Source organism: Ursus arctos, unplaced genomic scaffold, assembly GCF_023065955.2.
Source record: "Ursus arctos isolate Adak ecotype North America unplaced genomic scaffold, UrsArc2.0 scaffold_14, whole genome shotgun sequence".
Taxonomy (NCBI): Eukaryota; Metazoa; Chordata; class Mammalia; order Carnivora; family Ursidae; genus Ursus; species Ursus arctos.
In genome coordinates this window covers 46,513,176-46,528,802 of record NW_026622808.1, presented here as the reverse complement: position 1 = coordinate 46,528,802, position 15,627 = coordinate 46,513,176, and the positions used below count along the sequence as shown (strand labels likewise).

The window sequence follows — 15,627 nt, the reverse complement described above, 5'->3', positions numbered from 1 at the left end:
AATGGTTTGTTTTGCTATTCATTATTCATCTCTGGCATTTGAATTAGTGGTATAATTATGGAATACGTATTTTACTGTAAGATAATGAAACTTTATTAATTTGTCCTGTGGTACAGAATTATTATATATATATACTTGAAGTCTGTCTGAAAACATAAGCCAGCAAAGCGTAATACTGCCAAAACCTTGTGCTCCTAGAACCTTCTGCTCTACACGGATTGCAGATACCATGAAATGAGCATAAAATTGCGTGTTCATATTTATCTGAGTGACTCCAAATGGAAATACAAATCCTTCTGACTAAGGAGGCATGACTGAGATGCTCATTTTATTTTGGTTGCTTAGTCCCATTCCTGAAGAAGGAATGGAACATGTGTGGTCAGCTTCATTATCTGCATGTTTAAGGGATAGGGAACTGTCCTGATTATTCAAGTATTATGTTTCATGTATAATATAAAAGTGACCGATTTTCAAAGATCAGAACATAAAAAACATTCAACCATAAAATTTCAGGGAACAAAATTTAATCTTTATTTGATGCTTGATGATTGTGAAGGCATTTTAGGCTTCTTATTACCATAGGACTTCAGTGTTGGTCTCCATTAAAATTATACTGAGAACATACGAAAATGCCTGTTAATGTATTTTATAGATGATAGAAACTCCAATAGCTTTTACCAAGAGAAACTTAATGGAGTAGAAGTGTTGAGTAGAATTGCTGAATTATTTTGTTACCAAATCTAGTACAGTTGACCCTTGAACAACACAGGTTTGAACTGCACTGGTCCACTTTTATGCGGATTTTTTTTCTGTAAATATATTAGAAAAATTTTTGGAGACTTCTGACAATTTGAAAAACCTGAAAATGATTTTCACAGCTTTGAAGTACCAAAAATATTAAGAAAAAAATTAAGTATTATTGTAAGAATATAGTATATAATACTTATAATGTACAAAAGAAGTGTTAACTGACTATTATTGGCAAGGTTTTCAACAGTAGACTATTTTTAGTTAAGTTTTGGGGAAGTCACAAGTTACACACAGATTTTTTTTTTTTTTTAAGATTTTACTTATTTATTCAACAGAGATAGAGACAGCCAACGAGAGAGGGAACACAAGCAGGGGGAGTGGGAGAGGAAGAAGCAGGCTCATAGCGGAGGAGCCTGATGTGGGGCTCGATCCCACAATGCCGGGATCACGCCCTGAGCCGAAGGCAGTTGCTTAACTGTGTGCCACCCAGGCGCCCCTACACACAGATTTTTGACTGCCGAGAGTCAATACCCCCTAGCCCCTGTGGTTTTGTTTTGTTTTTTTAAAATCCCTGTGTTGTTTAAAAGTCAACTGTTATTTTTCATTCTTAGAATTCTTGTCATTGGTGTTAATGATATTATCTCTGGAACAAGTATGTATTCATACCAAATACCGTTAGTTTATGAATTATCCCTTCAACATTAGGATTCACATAACCTTTTTCTAGTAGAAATTATATGCATGTCTGCATGCCTGTATACACAAACAGTATAAATATATAACCAGATGTTACCACTCTGTCATTTATCAGTCCCCACACCTGCATTTTCTGTGCCTATTAACACAAACCTGCCTCGTGTTGTTGTTTCTGTCGTGACACAAAGAAGAATAACGTTGGTCACAGTATTGCTCCTGTATTTCTTTCTGTTCTCTGGAAGTCATACACACATGGAATGTAACAACATAGTATCATACTTATTGCAAAAATTTTGTATATTGTTTCCTAACTCAAAAAAGCGATGAACTGGTTTGGGATTTTCATCTCCAGTGTATAACTCCTTTCATTGTTTCTGTTTATCTAATTGAATTAGAAGCCTTTCACCTTGCCTCTGAGCTCCAGGCCAATATTTTAATCTGCCTGGTTGTTAATGCTCTTTGTCTGAAGGAGACTTCAAACCCAGTCTGCTTAAAACCCAACTAATGATCTCTCCGCCCAGAACCTGGTCCTCTGTAAGTGTTCCCTATCTCGGTTGAGGGTAAAATTCATGCATACCTAAGAGTCCCGCCTGATCTACTACTTCTCTTAACAGTCATTTCAGCCCACCTACTCCCTGAATTTACTTTGCCTCCCAGATATCTCTGGAATCCATTCACTATTTTCTTCACAACCTGTAGCATCTAGTTCAGGCCACACTCATCTCTCACCCAGACTCTTTCCCACTCTCCTTACACTGTACCCAGAACAGTCTTCTATTTTTTTTTTTAAGATTTTATTTATTTGAGAGAGAGAGAGAGCAAGAGAGAGCCTGAGTGGGGAGGAGAGGGAGAAGCAGGCTCCCCACAAGCAGGGGGCCTGATGCCGGGCTCGATCCCGGGACCCTGGAATTATGACCTGAGCCAAAGGCAGACGCACAACCGACTGAGCCACCTAGGCGCCCCAAGAGCAGCCTTTTTAAAATGTCAGTGTGATTGTGTTATCACTGACCACCCCCTCAAGCCCTATTCCCTGGTTCTCTGTCTGCACCATAAATACTCAGCCCTCCCCATAGCTGGTCCCCAAGCCCTAAGTGGTTTGACCTCTGGCTTTTCTCTCTCTTGTTCCTCTCCACTCTGCCCTTCATCCCCACTAGTTCTCTCTTAGAATATTTTGACATTTCACAAACAGTTATTGATTGCCTTCTATAAATCAAGTGTGTCCTAAGGATTTCAGATGTATCAATGAACACAACAGTCAAAATGCCCTGCTATCCGAAAGCTCAAACTTCAGTCATTCGTCACTTCGAGACTTTTTGTTAAATTGTTTATATCCTTTAGTTTATAGCTCAGGGACTGTTTGCTTGACCTTGCCCCCAGGTACGATCAGGTCACTCTGTGCTGTGTGTTACCTTAGAGAAATAATCACGGTTTTAACTTTAGTTTTATTTATGGGAGTTTGGGATTTGTCTCCTCCTCCAAAAGGATATTTAATCTGTCCCTTTGCACAGTGACTGGCCCATAATAGCTCTCTCTCATTAAATACTTATTGGAGAAATGAATGAACACACCCCCAAAGACATTATTAAGTAATATTTAAATGGGCATTTTCTCGACAGATTTTAGGTAAATAAGATTCCATTTTTCAGAGACAGTGCCAACACCAAAACTTACTGTTGGCAGTTGAATCACTTTTAAATCAAGACTTTACAAGGCATGTAGCGCCATGTTGATTACTGAAGTCAGTAATGGAGACATCCATCCATCCATCCATTTTGAAATATTTAGTACTTGCCATGTACCAAAACCTCGTGAGCGCTGAGCATTTTGCAGTGCTGAAAACAGATTTATTCCCTGTGTTTGCGGAGCGTACAGCAGAGGGGACAGCCACTTGCTCTATAGCTGGAGAGACTTCATGCATGAAATGATTTGCTGTGTGCTGTTCTGTGTTCTCTTCTCAGTTATCACACAGCATTTTACTTACAGCAGGAGGAGGTCAAGCATGGAAAGGATCTTGACTGGTTTTGCCCCCTGACTTATTGAGAACATTTTCATTCTAATATTTCTGAGCTGTTTGACTTAGAAATCCTATATAAACTGAACGATGCCTTCCCGTACTCATTTCAGGGCAGCCTTCAAGCCTGCTTTCCTAACATGCAACATCCTGACATAATTCCTCTCGAACTCCCTCTGTAAGGTGCTGTTAAGTGTAGTTCATTTTACAATCTGCATTCTCAATTTGACCTCACCTTCCATTTTTTAGGCAGCAAAATTGCTTCTAAGTTAAGTAATGCTTTAATTGTGAGTATAATTGCCTCACTGATTAGAGGATTATTGCAGGATTAAAAGGTCTAATATTGAAAGGTGTAACAGCTTTGTTTGCCCGAAATAAGGTCTGTAATAAGTGACTTCCCGCTTAAGAACATTGAAACCGCAAAGGTGTTTGTCATCTTCTACCACCAGTCAAACCCTATTCTGACACGCAAGGAAATGAGCCATATAATTATGTTGCCAATATCAGCTTTTACCGTTTTGTGATTTACACTGAGGTCTCCGGTTTACTAGCCAAGCCAGTGAGATAGGCCACAATGCAGGTAAGGACAAAACGGAGTGTTGTGTTTGCTGCTGTTTTTCTGAGGGGAGTTTTCTTTCTTGGTGTTGGTGTCTGAATTTTTCTTTCTCTCTTTTCTGTCTCATTCCCGCTCTTCCTTTGGAGAAGAAGGGGTCCACACCGAGGAGCTGGACAGTGAACTAGGTAAACCCTCCCAGCCTGCTGCTGCTGCGTGACTTGCCCTGAATGCTTTTTGTCTCCAGCGAATTGCTTAATCCTTCAGTTTCTTTAGTTTGCTCTTTCTTCAATGATGATTTTCATTCCGGCTTACCCATGAAAGGTCAATCTTATAACCCTTGTGTCTGACTTGCAGGCATCACGCAGAGTTGTAATAAATTGTAAGAAAATGTCTTAGTGCCTTGAGACTAGAAAGAGAGTTAGCAAATTGGTGCTAGGTAGTCTTGTGAATTGAGGGTTAAGAAGAGCCTTGAGAGGGTAGGCACTTGCTGTGTGCCTTCATCTCTGGGATGACCTGCCTCCACCTCATTTCTTTGTTTGGTGCGGGTGGTTATCTCCGGGGCCATACAGAAAAGCAAAGCAAAACTAAACTAAAAACCCACCAAACTCATTATTTGTAGGAGTAATAGCAATACAGTAATTCTCCTGATCAACTGAATAATTAATAAGTCTTAGTCTTGGGTTATGAAGTCACCAGCCACGTGATGACTTTGTAGATGTAATAAATGGCTTGAAAACCAGATATTGAGCTTCTCTGTGACATTTTCCTTAGAATGTGTGTATCCGTGTAAATCAAGTCTTGACTAGTCTAGCTGTGGCAGTTAGAAATAATTTACATTTGCAGATAATGCCAAATGCTTTTATCTTTGCTGTTGGAATATATTGAATTATGTTCTATGCTAAGTTTTACGTTCAGCTTTGAACAGTGTTAAAATTAGTTTGCATCCCATTTGACGTATCTACTGAGGGATAGATTGGAAAGCCCAGGTTTTCAAGCTAAAGTGCACATAAAGCCTTGGATTATTGAACATTGACCATCGTATATTTTTGAGATAGAAGATGGTTTAACATCAATATGAAAAGAACTGCCCTGAGATTACTGAATCAGCCTAACATTTTTGAGATTGCCTTAAGAACTGAAAACGTAAATACTTAATAACGCAGATCACTGTTGTCATGTGATTTTGTTTGTGTTTGTTATATAATTGTCAATCATGGTTGATGGGAATTATGATATAATGGAATTTAGCTCTGCTTTTCTTGACATTGGGAACATATCCTGTTGTAACCAATAGATATGCCAGCATTGGTCGATAACTATTGAATGGAGCTTATTTTTAAAAGATATTTAAAACGTCCTTGTCATTGTGGGAAGAAGGACTAATTGGTAATATTAGATAAAGTATTTGAAAAAGAACTAGGTTTTTGAGACACACGGTGAGTGCCTTAACCATTTGCTGAACCAATTTAAATCACTCTTGCTAGGTGATTGCTATGTCGGAGTGACCACTGCTGTCTGTGGATGGCTGGTAGAGATAATATAGCTGTGCACAGGGGCATATTTGCTTCTATGGAAGTTTGAATGTTGACATTTTGGGAAAAGAAGTCTGTATTTTTTCCCTTATAGCTATAATATCATGGGAACTTTCCTGTGCTGTTGAAGATTGAAAAAAATAAACATTAATGACTAGCACGTATGGTCATAGTGGTGATCCTGGGAGATGGTTTGGAGACACGGCAGAACTGTCTCTGGGGGCAGAGCAGGCTGCTGGCTTCTGGTCCGGGCTCCCCTGTTTCCTGGCTTTGTGACCAGGGCAAGTCACTCATCTTCTCTTAGCTTTCCTTTCCTTATCTGTCAAAAGAGGTTGAAAGAGGGGCTCCCATTGTGTTTGTGAGGAAACTTAATGAAAATGTGTCTTAATATTTGTCCTTTGATCAGCACATGCTATTGTTTCTAGCAGCTTTATTATTTATTAACTAATGGCATCTTGTTGGACTTCTGAATACTTCTCGTGGTACTTTTTGCCTTTAATATGAGGAGAAGAATGTGTATGTAGAAATGACCCAAATGTGTCCTTGTGGGTAGAGAGAGGACTCTCGAGTTTTGCCTACACAAATCCACTGTGTAAAGAGTGTTGGTACATATGCACGCATGCACACACACACGATTTTCTCTTGCATTCATTCCAGATTCTGTTGACAAGCTCACTGCCCATTTTCTTAATAAGAGGGCCCTAATTTCAAACAATAGCAACTGTCAGGTTTTCAGAGAACAATGAGATTCCAGATGTGACAAGGAAACCCTATCTGTAATCTGCCTCTGAGAGGCGGGGGCGGATGGCTTAGGTGTTGGACACAGATCATTTGATTATAGAGTTGTCATTTCTGAACTCTGTTGTTTGAGCTGGGTCAGTAGCTGCATTATGCACTTTTGGTTTGCAGAATTTATCACATGCTCTGCAGACATCTTCCCAGAATTGAAAAGTACTCCCTTTTGGAATTATAGGGTTTTTAGGTGCTGACACCCACTTGGAGAGGTAGAGACAAGGAAAATGAGGTTCCCTCCCCACCAAGGCTAAGTCAGAGTTTTGAAATCTATCTGTGATTGTGAACATGACGTTCAGTCTCTGTGCGGACACATCTCTTCTGAAAGGAACGTAGAACATGTGATGCTTCATATTTGCTTCTGTGGTGACCGTACAGGATGAGATTCTTAAAGGCAGGGCTAGCCAGCAAGCAGGCCATATAAATCTGTTCTGTTCCTTTTCGGCTTTCTTAGAACGTTGTGCAAAATGTCTTATAGGCATCCTCATTTAATCCATAGTTGACCCTTCAAGTAAATCCAGGTGAACGGTGTAGTTGCAAGATACTCAGTAACTAGTCTAATATCAGATCTATGAAGTGGTAGAGCAAAGGTTCATTCCCCAGTCTGAGCAACCCCGAAAGGGTCTTAGCTGCCTAAAATAGTTGTGACAGGTAGTATATTCAGGTCTGATATCCAGCAGTTATTAGACATAGGGGCTGACCCTTCAGGCAATATCAAAGTGTTTAGTAAAAAAAAAAAAAAAAATTGTAATGTCATTATTTTCTGGGCTTTGGCATTTTCTGTCATTCTCATTTTTTTAAAAGAACCAAAAAGACAAATTTCGAGGACAAACATCTTCCTTTTTTAAATCGATGACCCATTTCTATTTTAAGCATTAGGAGACTAATTCCTATTATTAAGTTAATCACCACATTGGAAGTGAGAAATCTCTTTTCAACTGAAAATGAGTTTTAGCTTGGAAAACTGGAAAATTTCAGGAGTTTGCTCATCTGTTCCAGGAGATGTGTTTAAATTTACAAACGTCCGGGAATATCAGTTGATCTGCCACATTTCTCAACTCTAGAGTATAAAGTTGTTGCCTAGACAACAGGACAAAGGTCAGAGGGGGCTTCCTTTTTTTGTACCTCTTCAGACCTCTATCAAAGCACTAACTGTATGGGGTTTGAATTGTCTCCTTAGTTGTGCACTTGTAATTATCTTTGTGTTCCGGGTGCCCACCACACCCAAGCAGACAATAGACACTCTAAATGTTGACAAATTAATAATTGAATGAGTTAACATACAGTATTCTGTTACTTTCAGGTGTACAATATAGTGATTCAGCAATGCTCTATATTAATCAGTGCTCATTGTTAAGTGTACAAATGAATTAAATTCTTAATATTTCCTATTTTATCTAAAGAGAGTCAGACCAAATATTCAAGGTGGCAAATTTTGGAAAAGATTTGGTTCAATGAAACATAGAGGGGTCCCCTCACATTTACCCACTCTTCTGCCCCATGCCTGAACAAACGTGTGGACCATGCCCCAATTTGCATTTTTTTAATCTTCGATTTCTCAACTCCTTGGAAATATTTTCCTGGTTCATTTTCATTTAAATGGTAATTTCCAGCTTTGTAAGGGGAAACCATTTCCCCGGCATTTGATTTGCATCAGTTCGTAAGGCTTGGTGGATAAAAATGCCAAGTTGTATCAACATCTGCAAATTGGACCTGTCATGCATTTTAGTAGCTTGTGTCTCCTGGAATTCAAAGACTTCTTTAAAACCTGCTAAGTGTTTAAAAAAAATTAGAAGAAAAGGGGGAAAACCTGTCCCTTTGTTTGCAAATAGATAACATGTGGAGCAAAAACCATGAAATTAATGTCTCTTGATATGCAGCCAAATCTGAGCAAAACATAAACTGAGTAATTAGCGTGTGTGTTTGGGTACACGCGCGTGACTCCGTTTCAGTGCGAGACTGTTTGTGGCACATGTAAGCCTTATGCCTTGATGACAGAGTCATTCTTTGGAAATAGTGACCATAGGATTCCTTGAATTAAAAAAAAAAAAAAAAGAATCTAGTATTTCAAAATAAGTGATATTTCAAGCGTTTGTAATGCTCCGTTCATGTTGGTCTTAATAGCCGACTTCTAGGAATAATGATTCACTTTGGAGTATGGCATTATACAAGCTTGCCGAAACCGTGTCTATATCCAAGTAGCTTTGAAATTAAGTTGAGTAATTGCCTCTCTGCTTGAAAGAATTGCTTAATGACACAAAACACAACCTGGTTGCTTCTTTCACCAAGGCAAATTATCTGGCGCAGTGGGCTCTTTCATAGTAGATGCCTATGGTGGCAGAACTCACTATTAGCTATTAATGAAGTTCCAGCCTTTGTAGGAAACCTTACAAAGTGAAGTCCGTAGAGCACGGGTGAGTTTTCAGAAAGGCACCCAAACCCTGCAATGCCGTTTTACATGACCACGAGAAAGGAATAAAATCGTCCCCCTTAACTAGTGAGTTCTCAGAGGGCAGGACCTGTGTTTCTGCTTTCCTAAGCAAAGTGCTGTTGAAGGTGGGCCTGTTTGAATATAGCACTTGAGTGACAGATGCCTGCACTTTGAAAGCCCAACGCCATCTTTTACTTACTCGGCAGCATTTTAATTAGAAACAAGGAGGAAAAAAGATGCAAATTTTATTTTATTCCAGGGAGAGCAAAAACAGCACTATTGTATTGAAAATTAAAAGAAACATTAATTTTCATCCATTTTTGTTTGTGTGGTAAGGTAGTCTAGAAACACAATGAGAAAATTGTAAATATTTAAGGTATAAACTAGGCATTCCAGGCAGATTTTAACTATATTTCCATTAAAATCTAATTTAATAGTTGAATCAGAACAAAGGCATCTGGGACTACGTTTTATTAAGTTTTATGAGCTTGTGCAAAATATCAGTAAAGAATTGTTCCTCATGTAGAAAAATACACTGATAAATAAATATAAGCCTGCCTTCTAGTTTGTTGTTGTTAGGATACGCGGTTTTCATTGGATTTAAGGCATTTTTATGAGTCTTTCTCTTTTTGCCTTACTCAGTTGTTGAAGATCCTTAGGCTCTTCGAGAATATGCTCTTCTTGCTCTAAATGTTCATTTATTTTTCAGAACTGCCTGCTGGTTGGGAAAAGATTGAAGACCCTGTCTATGGTATCTACTATGTAGAGTAAGTGGCTATTAATCTCTATTTTAGTTTGTACTCCTCTGTAATTATGTACGTTTATGCTGAACAGAGTTTGTCATCATTATGAGATACAAACTGATACTAATAACAACACCATAATAATTTTATAATGAAAATATATATGCATATTTTAGTGAATAAGAAAATATTCAGCAAATCTGAAGATAGTAAATTACGTTCTAAAATTCATAAGGGCAAGATCTAATGTCTTTTGTTTACCACTGTCTTACCAGGACCCAGCACAGTCCTGGCATATGGCAGCTACTCACTAAGTGTTTGTTGAATGAATGAATGAATGAATAAGAAAAGTAAACCAGATGAGTAGATGTTATCTTCTGAAGCAGATCCTGTTTGCCTACTTTTTGCCCTGCCCAGGTCTGAACTTTTCAGTAATTACTAATTTATTCATTCAGACTTTCAAAAAGGTCCAGACACCTTAGTAATGTATGAAATGTCACCAGAATTAACATAGTAATTGAGAACTGGCCCAAGCCGCAAGACCTTGTATGCTTCTTTGCCTCTCCCTTGCCTGAGGACCATCCACATAGCTCCTATTTTCCATTTTTAAGACTCTTAAACCTCCTCATGACCTCCATGGTATGTACCTGATTCTAGCACTGGCCACACACTTTGTCCATTCATTAGAACTATCTATTGTTAGAATGATACTGAAAGAAAAGAAACCCTAGAGATTCGACATTGAAGCAGATATGAGAAAGATGAGAAATAACTAATAAAAGATCCTTTGAAAGAAACAAATGCTATATAAATATTCTATCATCATAATCCTACCTGGTGCAATGAAGATAACCAGCCGGCTTTCTCTCTCTCATGCTGCTGGCAATGAGAAGTCATCTGTGTCATGCCCTGGTAGTAAGAGCATATGATGGAAATTGTAAAATGCTCAGCCTCTTATTATAAAAAATTATGAGCTCAATATAGCAAGTGTCATTGGCCACTATTCACATTGCTACCTCTGTACCTAACAAGAAGGATTTGGTGATTTGGGACATTAGAAAAGCTAGCTCTGTTCCCTTCTCTGACACTCAGAAAATGAAATTCCATTGTGCGTCCTACAGATCGCCTTCCTTTCAGCTGTTTAGTGGGGTTCCTGGCTATTTGGGGTTCCTTTGGAGTTCTCCCTCAACTAACTTGTGCATTCAGAGAGAAAAGGAAGAGGTGATAACAGCTTTAGAGGATAAAGAGATCTTGTTTGAGGGGATGTTTGTTACCTTCCTATCTGGTCCTCCTCCCTGTGTCTTAGCAGCTCTACCTGCCTGCTATGTTAGACCATTTCTTAGCATGCAATTGCCTACAAGATTTAGCAAGTAAGCAACTAGTCCTAGGAATGAAAGGTAATTAGTCTCTCCACCCTATTTGACAAGCCTGCCTTTAAGAAATTTTTTGGGTTCTGGGGCACCTGAGTGGCTCAGTCGGTTAAGTGTCTGGCTTTGGCTCGGGTCATGATCCCGGGGTGCAGGGATCAAGTCCCACATCAGGCTCCGTGCTCAGCAGGGAATCTGCTTCTCCCTCTCCCTCTGCCTCTCTCTCTCAAATAAATAAATAAATAAAATCTTTAAAAAAAAAAAAAAAAGAAATTTTTTGAGTCTGAATACTGTAATCACATAATAGGTATGTTCCCGAACCTCTAATGAAGTATGATTTTGGTGGAAAAAAGAAAAGAATATATGTATGCTTGTATGTGCATGTTTGTGTAATACATGTGTATATACATTAAGGCCATGGCAAAAAAAAACCCATGTATGTGCATGTATTCATTTGTACGTATGGAAGTGTGTGTGTGTGCATTTTTGTTTTGCCATGGCCTCATTAGTTTTGGAACCATCTGAAGTATCTGGGTCTTTGTCACTTTGAACACATCACATGTGCTTAGGTTTGCTGCATTTGGAGTTTTTTTGCCTAAGGCTTAGACTTTTAATCCTGGCTCCATGTCTCTTGATCAAAATAGTTGACAGATGTTGGTGGAGCCCTTCTTTGAACTTCGGGTGAGTGCTTCTGCTCCCGTGAACTGCGGTAGGAAGTCACACAGCTCTCTGGCAACGCACGTTACACACAACGTCGTATCTCCGCTTTAATCTCATTTTTAAAAATAATTCTAACCATCTACTTTCTGTTGAAGTAAAGCACCTTTCCCTGTAGGGTGCTTCCTTGGACATTTGAAAGAGTCAGTGGTCAACATCCTGGGATTTGAAAGTAGGCAGACCTGAGCTTACATGCCTCTTTCTTGTTTACTAGCTGTGTTATGTTAGGTGAGTTATTAATTGCTCAGAAATTTACTTTCTGTACCAGAAAATGTGAATAAAAATGGGCCCTACCTCCTGGCCTTTACTGAAGATTTTAAAATAAAATTCATGAAACACTGGTAGCGTCTAAGCAGTCAGTATGTGGAAAGCATTCGCTTCTTTTTCCTCGTACTGACTGCACACATGTCAACACGGGATGGGCAGCATCTCACACCCCCTACGTTGCTCAGTTCTAATCAAGGGCCTTGGCCAGACTGGCAGTTTGCTTGGGGGATGAAGTGTGTCCTAACCGAGTCCTTTCTGCCTCCTGCTGCAGCCACATCAACAGGAAGACACAATATGAGAACCCGGTTCTAGAAGCCAAACGGAAGAAGCAGCTAGAGCAGCAGCAGCAGCCCCAGCAGCCCCAGCAGCAGCAGCAGCAGCAGCAGCAGCCAGAAGGTTGGCTTTCCCTTACGTGTGGGCAGAGGAGCTTGGGGCGAAGCCTGGGCGCTGACACCCCCGTGTGGTCAGAACCGGCCTCTGTGTTCACGTCGTCCCGCCTTGCAGCAGACCTGAAGTCCTGCAGGGCGTGGATGACCGAGCTTCTGCTGGAGCTCCCTTCCCCGGAACCTAGACAGCTGGGGGGGGGGGGGGGGAGGGCGTGCAATCCCAAGGCCCCCCCACTCTCCACTTTAATTTAGAAATAGGCTGTCGTCACACTGGAGAACTTTCTGTTGCCCCATAATGTTTATAATACCAACTGGTGTCTAAATCCAGACTGCTCTGAGCACTTTAAGAGGAGTTCCTGCGTATGAAATGAACTTCTAATTTTAGGAATGTGACATGTAGGAATCAGAAAAAGCTGGTCATTTTGAATGCTTTTTAAGAACCATAAGTTAATTCATGCTTTTTACAAAAATATGAACAGTTCAAGAATAGAGAATATTAAGTTCTCCCCTGCTGGCTCCCATCCCGTTCTCAATGATAAACACTGTGCAGTATCTTTCTAGGATTGTACATACATGCATATTTTAACAAAAATCAAACCATAACTGATATGTGTGTGTACGTGCACGCATACATATACACGTATATATATTAGCTTTGTGACCTCATTTTCTCATTTAAATTTATTTCTTACACATATTTGAAAGCTGGTTGATAAAGATTATTTACCCTCTAATTTATAAGGGCTGCATAATTTTCCATATTAAGAATCTCTCCACTTCATTTAGCCATCTTTTTATTAATAGATCTGTTTATTAACAGTCATCTATTTATTAATAGGGTTTTTTTTTTAGTTTTTCATTGCAGCCTTTTAAAATGATAGGCTATTAACCCTCAACATATAATGTGTAAATAGCAAATACAGGAAAATCAAATATAATACTTTTCTTATTATAATATTGAATATAATAAATATAGACCACAGACTAGAAGTTGGTAAACCTTTTCTGTAAATGGCCAGCTAGTGGATATTTTAGGCTCTGTTATTCCTACAGTCTCTATTACAGCTGTTCATCTCTGCCCTTAAAGTATGAAAGCTCCTATACACGATATGCAAATGAATAGTTGCAGCTGTGTTCCAGTAAAACATTATATATGAACATTGAAATTTGAACTCCGTGTAATTTTCATGTGTTACAAAGTATTTCCCATTTTAATTTTTTTCAACCGTTTAAAAATAGAAAAACCATCCTTGGCTCGAAAGTTGTATACAAGTAGACATTAGGGCCAATTCGGCCTAGAAGCCATAGGTGGCCAGCCACTGCCATAGATTGTATTTTACTGTTGTGCTTTTTTTTTCTTGTTTTTTTAAGTAAGTTCTACACCCAACATGGGGCTAGAATTCATGATTCCAAGATCAAGAGTTGCATGCTCTACCAACTGAGCCAGCCAGGCACCCCCTAGACTGTATGTCAGATAGAGCGTGCACAAGTGTATCTCTGTGTGTGTGTGTGTGTGTCTGTGTGTGTGTGTGTGTGTGTGTACGCACCTATACGAAAGTTCTCCTTTCTACCCTCATCTCTTTTCTGTTTAAAAAAATGTCTTAAAAAATTTTTTTTTCCGAGCTGGTGAAACTTTGTAGCTTTAGGAAGTGCTCTTTGGGGAGTGGGAGTGTACAGTTGAATGTATTAGCTTATCTGAAAAGTGACTATGTACATCTCAAGAGTCACTCACAGTGAGTTATTTCTGGGCCTCCAAGGTGAGTAGGAATGCAGTTAGGACACAGGAGTGTTGGTGATGGGTCCCATTTGGGTTTGAGAGATGGTTAGGGGATAGCACTTCAGGCAGCTCCTGAAATCACCTTTCCCACCTCAGATGAGCAAGTTTCAGCAGCTCAGCCCATGGTTCGGTTGCATTAGAGAAATTTTTCCCGTATTGGGCAGGAATCAGTTGATTGTATATCTTTCCTGATATTTTTTACTTGGTCTCACTTTGGACTCTCCAGCCAGAGAGAACTGAAGTTTTTATTGTTCATATCACAATATCTCTTTCCTCAAAGGTCTTAGGAGAAAGGTCAGACAAAGTTCTTAGTAGAGACACAGACAATCAATGGCCTTAAGAGAGAAAGAGACAGATGCATACGCAGAGACACAGAGAGAGAGAACTTGATGTCCTTAACAAAGAGTGGGGTCAGTTGTGATTTTTTTTTCAGTCTAAGCTCTCCGTGCTTGGTTTTATTGGTTTGGATAGTTGTATAATTAAGAAGGTGAACCCTGAGTGAGTGACTAGTAGCTGGAAGAAAAAACAGGACATTGTTTCTTTTTCTTTTAGAATGGACGGAAGATCATTCATCGCTCGTGCCTCCTGTTATTCCCCCAAGCAATCCGGAGCCAGCCAGAGAAGCTCCGCTTCAGGGTAAGGTGTTTTTATAATGGCTAGGTGTTTAGGCTCAAAAATTTTTTAAAAAATTTTTTTGAAGGAATTCGTAGCTCCCACGTCATTCCTTTGAGAGTGAAAACCATAAGGTTAGAAATTCTAAATGTATTGTTAATCAAACTTGCCAAGAACAATGAAAACTTTTTTTGTGTAAATTTCTTCAGGTAATTGTAATGCTCTGAAAATGATGACTAATTGCCATTAGGGTTTCTTACCCTCAGCACGGTTGATATGTTGGGCCAGATAGTTCTTTGTGGTGTGTGGGGCCTGTCCTGTGCATTGTAAGATGGTCTGCAGCATCCCAGGCCAGTGGCACCCCTCCCCCGGTCATGACAACTAAAAATGTCCTCAGCCATTGCCCGCCCAATGCCCCTGGGGTGGCGGCAGCGGTGGGGGGTGGGGGAGTAGTAATCCCAGAGTTGTAAATCACTGATTTAGAGACTACAGATATTTAGTATTAGGCTAAAATAAGATAAATAGAAAAGTCAGCATGAGATATTTCAAGATCCTAGTCAACCTATTTGCTTTTGACCAAGATTTTCTTTTAGTTATGAAATCATTTGATGTTATTATCTTCTAAATGCTCATCTCCTATTCTTGCTGTAGTTTGGCATTTATGCTTCTTTTATAATGTTTCATTGGGTCTCACTCATTTACATTCACAAATAGTAGGAACCCCTAGAGAGGTTCATTTTTGAAAATTGGTAGAATCTAGAATCTTGCTACTTTCAGGCCTCATTACTCTTAAATGATAGGGAAGATTTGGGAGGTTTTTTGTTCTGTTTTTTTTTTTTCTTTTAAATAAGAAAAATAGAACAGGCATTATATTCAATAAAGTTGGGGAATGTTTGTGGTACAGACCTGTTAAAAACACTAAAGTTCGTCTTCACTCTCTGGGCATTTTTAAAGAGGTATTGTTGTGTTAGATATAAAAAGATAAGTAGA

At 39.3% G+C, this 15,627-nt stretch overlaps 1 protein-coding gene across 18 annotated transcripts in view; it reads left to right on the top strand.

Moving 5' to 3' along the window:
- MAGI1 (membrane associated guanylate kinase, WW and PDZ domain containing 1) overlaps positions 1-15,627 on the top strand; it is a 604,286-nt gene that overhangs the window by 509,505 nt on the left and 79,154 nt on the right. For 7 of the 18 annotated variants that reach the window (XM_026501183.4, XM_026501189.4, XM_026501187.4 and 4 more), the window contains exons 7-10: positions 4,160-4,198; positions 9,478-9,535; positions 12,134-12,258; positions 14,578-14,661. In XM_026501183.4, the coding sequence (XP_026356968.2) occupies positions 4,160-4,198; positions 9,478-9,535; positions 12,134-12,258; positions 14,578-14,661 (306 nt within the window). The remainder of the gene's footprint in view (positions 1-4,159; positions 4,199-9,477; positions 9,536-12,133; positions 12,259-14,577; positions 14,662-15,627) is intronic. The other 11 variants (XM_026501184.4, XM_048226579.2, XM_048226582.2 and 8 more) reach the window with 2 other exon arrangements.